This window comes from Penaeus japonicus, unplaced genomic scaffold (assembly GCF_977035675.1).
Source record: "Penaeus japonicus unplaced genomic scaffold, GWHDUDI00000001_assembly GWHDUDI00000024, whole genome shotgun sequence".
Classification (NCBI taxonomy): domain Eukaryota; kingdom Metazoa; phylum Arthropoda; class Malacostraca; order Decapoda; family Penaeidae; genus Penaeus; species Penaeus japonicus.
Window position 1 is genome coordinate 8495144 of NW_028234426.1, and position 5000 is coordinate 8500143.

Below are 5000 nucleotides of genomic sequence, written 5' to 3' on the forward strand. Positions count from 1 at the left end.
CAACTATAAATTAATAATACTAGATATTTATATCATTACTATGATGGTCATCATCACTATTGTTCCAATCATTAATGGTGTATAATGGAATAATGCAGTAACGCATTTTTATATAGAGATGTAAATACTTCCCTGGCCGTGACTCGAACTTACCCTCCAAAAGGTAATAACGAGAGAACATATCGTTAACAATATTAGAAATATTAATACTGACATCCTCATTTTGACTAAAATTATCCAATTATCCTTCTCATAAGCCCATCACCATTTCCGCAATTATAATCACCCCACATAACATCACACAAAACCTATCCTCAGAAATCCCTCCAGAAATCCCAACACGCAAATCCACGTCCCGTCCCTCTCCTCCTCGGCCTTTACCTGCGTGCCATCCGCGACCCGAACTGGAGTGAGCTCGCCCTTGGAAGCTCCCTCGAAGCACTGGACGTCCGGCCCGTGTGGGGTCATCATGGAGTGCAAGGAAGCTCCTCCAGGCATGAATCCTTCTTCCTTGGCCTCGTAGTTGCCGAAGATGAGGCCCATGAACTCGCTCATGCAGTTACCTGAAGGAAAGGGAGGTCTTTGATGGAGACAACGCGATTGGGTTTGGGGGTTTTCGTTGTTGGTTTCGTGGATGGTTGGGAGTTGTGGACAGGGGTTAGGTTATGGTAGGGATGGTCTTTACTTGCCCATCTTTTCTGACGCGTATTATTTGCATTACTTGTGACAGTGAGGTAGAGATATTTTACGTATACCCCCCCCCCCCCCCAAAAAAAAAAAAAAAAAAAAAAAACAAAAAAAAAAAAAATATATATATATATATATATATATATATATATATATATATATATATATATATATATATAACAACTGATAAACTGAGCTACGAACAAAAAAGGTAATCAACAATGAACGAAAACCGCCAGCATAAATGATAAAATTGGAATAAAAGATATAGAGCAGAAGAGACGTTAACTGTCAGCCAATGCAACTGAAAAAAGATCACGAATTAAAGAAAAATGGAAAACATAATATTAACTCTGAAGGTATATTGAAAGTAGAAGAGATTCTATTGCAAAGACTGCAAGCTAAAACCCAAAGACCGAGAGACTAAACAAAAAAAAAATTAACAAAAATAAGATATTCTAAGACAAGGTTAGGTTAGGTGAGTAGCCATCTTCAACATACGAAATGTGAGACGGTGACAATGGATAAATGAGCTGGAAATGGAAGGAAATTAAAGACCAACATCAAAAGGGGAAATAGAAAGAAAAAAAATTGAAAACGGTTAATATAGTCTTAAGGGTATTATCAATAAGGTAGCAGCATTCTGGTAGCGCCTCGGATCTATAGGATTATCCCAGCACTATTAGAGTAGACAGAAATAAGCAATTAAATATAACAATAATAATAATAACAATTATAATAATAATAATAACACTACTACTACTACTACTACTAATAATAATAATAATAATAGTAATGATAATAATGATAACAAAAACAATGACAATTAAAATGATGATTATAACAATAATAATATCATTAGTATAAGAAATATAGCTATTTATCTACATATACATATCTATATAAAAAATGAAAAGATTCAGCAAGCCTAACAAAACCAACGGCACGGCACTACCAGTCCTAACAGATCAAACAGAACCAACAGAGAGATCCAGGACTCTCAAGCGGGCAACTAACGGTGATAATAGGGCGGGCGGAAGGTGTGTTCCTGGACGGCCCATCGCGGAGGGAAGATCACGAAGTCAGCGATGGCAGTTCCTGGCTTCGTACTCGGGCAAGTCAGCACCGTGAATATGGACGGGTCCTGGGAACGGGAATTGGAGGTTAGTGGCTTCGTCTAGCGTTGGGAGGTGGGGGAGGGGAGGGGGTTGGTGTTGTGGATGCTTTGAGGTTTGAGTTATATATATATATATATATATATATATATATATATATATATATGTTTATACATATATATGTGTGTATGCATTTATGAATATGTATAGGCAAATATATTGTAAATATATATATATATATATATTTATATATATAAATACATTTTATATATATATATATACATACATACATACATATATATATATATATATATATATATATGTATATATATATATATATATATATATAATCATACATACACACAACACATATATTTCCACACATATACACAAGACTTTACGAAGAACAACTACTCCTTGGCAGGCTCACAGCGTGATCGAAGGCCGTTGCGTTGATAACCATAAAGTTCTTCAGGTTGTACTTGTAGGGGACGTAGTTACCGTGCCAAGCAACCACGTCGAAGGGAGAGTGGTCTTGGAGTGCCTCGAACAGGTGGCCCTATGGACATAAATAAGATTGTGGTGAGCGCCCTGAGTGACCTGCGTTCCTATGTGTTTTTAATTAAATATCAGTTAAAATATGACCAACAGCAATACCTGGTACCGCAATCCCAGAACCACGAAGTACCTGGTACCACCAAACGAGCGGTTAAGAATACCTGGTACTTGTTAACGATGCGGTAGTCATTCACGTCCCTGTCCTCGTACCAAGCAACGGGAGTCAGGAAGTCACGTGGATTAGCCAGGCCGTTGGCACCTGAAGGAAGGGAGGGAGGAGGATGTGTGGATAATGATGGTAATAATAATGATGATGATAAGGATGTTGATTTTACAAGTAATGTGGGTAATAATATTGTAATATTGTAGCTGCTACTACTGGTATTAATAATGATGATAGTAATACAGCAGTGATAATAGTAAAGACGATACTGATGATACTAATGATAGTGATAATGATAATATTAATAATAATAATCATCATCATTATGATTATCAATATCAATACTATCATTAATATCATCATTATTGTATCATTATAATAACTATCATTATTACAATAATGAAAGTAAAACAATAATACTTAATAATATACTTCATAATAACTGTAACAATATGATAAAAGAACAATAACAACACAGACGCCAATGTCAATGATAGCAAAGGTAATAAATATATTTGGAAGGCAAGGATACAGTTTCGAAATCACACAACAATGCCATTAGTGGTGGGATTCTTTGGTCAAGAAAATATTTGAGAATTAGAAACCTCGTTCTGGGAAAAAAGTGAAGGTATGTAGGTCGTCTTTCAAATATGATTATATTGGTTGTGTTTGGCAAATAACGAATGTTTACTGATTTTATCAAATATGTATGGATTGTTTAGATATTTTATATTAGAGTTAAGTTGAGGATTTTTTTTTTTTTTTGGGTGGGGGGTGGGGGGGTTAGTCTGAATTTAAATTTATGTGAAATTCTCATAATGATAACGAGGTTGTGATGGTCCTAACGATGATGAGGAAATAGTTTGATAATGATATTAATCATCATCATAATAGTAATAAATTTAACCACAAACTGTATATTCATTTATGCTCACTTATCAACCAACAAGTGGCCGAGCTTTTTAATGAGATTATTCTAGTCGATAATCAAAACACTTTGCATAATAAATCACGTATTCTCGGCACATGCAATAACATGAAAAGCTATTCATAAAAAAAAATATCATGCAATGCTGAAGCTTACCATACGGATGCGCTGAATTCCCTCCTCCACCATAATGCCTTTATAAGGGATTAAAGCTGGCAGTTCCTGTAGAAGTGAGTACATTATTCCCCACGTCTGTGTTATTGGTACCCCTGTTTTTGTTTACATGTGTTTTCCCCCTTCAATTGGTTTAAATTCGGCATGCAGTCACTGGCCTCTGGCTAATTTAAAGTAAGGGAATATTACAATTATTCAAAGACAAAAATGAATTTTTAGGCGTTGTGATGATAAATTTACTTTTTTTCCCATTTTGTCTTTGAATAAATAATCTGAGATTAGCTTCGGAAATACTGGAAATTATTAAATCAACAACACAGAGACCAGTGTAAATATTAGACTTAACATAAGCATTAATTAGAGATGTTGTTAGTTGCAAGTCCTAATCAACTAAATAACATTGTATATATAGCTACGAAATGCATCTATATATTAGTACATTAAACGCCGATATGCCACCATGTTCACGTTTGTAAAAGCTAGTTATATCAGCACATCACGTTACTCTAATTCTGAGCTACACAAAAAGAAAACAAAATTTCCTTTCACCATCATCCCTTGAATATCAAAAGCGTTGAATATTTTCCATCTTCATAAACAAGGTCATCATCAGAACTAACAAGGTTACCGATCAACACCAAACATTTTAATTCCCGACAACAACCAATATCGATTTCAAACTCTTTTTTCCTTGAGGACCGAACGTACCTATGGGGCCCAGGTTCGGCAGGACGAAGTGGCCGTCGTAGACCTCGAGTATGTATCCTCGAGTAGGACCTTCAACAGCCACGTTGAACCTCATGCCCGACTGAATCACGCAGATCTCATTGGGGCTCACACGAAGGCGTCCGTATTCGGTGGTGATGTCCAGGACTCCCTGTTGGGGCACTGGAGAGAGGGGGGTCGTAATGTTTAATAATAATGGTGGGCCGTAATGTTTAATAATAGTGGTGATCATGGTGATGATTGTGATTATGACGATGAGTATATATTAGGGAGGGATGGTAACAACAGTAATAATAATTATGCTCTATCACTAACACTAATATTTCTGAAAATAATAACAATAACAATGATAACAATAACATTGACCGAAATGATATGCAGTAAATTTTGGAATGATCACGGTTTAACTTCTACATATGCACAACTTTTTACAATGGGTAGAAGGATCCCATGGCAGAAACTCTTACAAGTCAATTACAACCCATAGAAAACACAATACACAGACACAGGCAGAAACGCGACGAAGCTGCCTCCCCTCCAACCTACCAATAAGGAAATCCCCATCGCTGTTCTGGAAGGCGGAATCTCCCATGGACTTGTTGCAGGAGTAGATGTGGATGATGCACCCGTGACGCACAGTTGCATCTCC

The 5000-nt window shown here is 36.3% G+C and overlaps 1 protein-coding gene across 1 annotated transcript in view; it reads right to left on the bottom strand.

Annotated features, from left to right (window-relative positions):
• Positions 1-5000, bottom strand: part of hgo (homogentisate 1,2-dioxygenase) — a 15785-nt gene that overhangs the window by 903 nt on the left and 9882 nt on the right. The window contains exons 4-9 of the mRNA XM_043022720.2: positions 4898-5000; positions 4334-4513; positions 2522-2619; positions 2233-2361; positions 1705-1831; positions 382-563 (exon numbers count right to left, since the gene is read on the bottom strand). The exon at positions 4898-5000 is cut by the window's right edge and continues 75 nt beyond it. Coding sequence (XP_042878654.1) covers positions 382-563; positions 1705-1831; positions 2233-2361; positions 2522-2619; positions 4334-4513; positions 4898-5000 — 819 coding nt within the window. The remainder of the gene's footprint in view (positions 1-381; positions 564-1704; positions 1832-2232; positions 2362-2521; positions 2620-4333; positions 4514-4897) is intronic.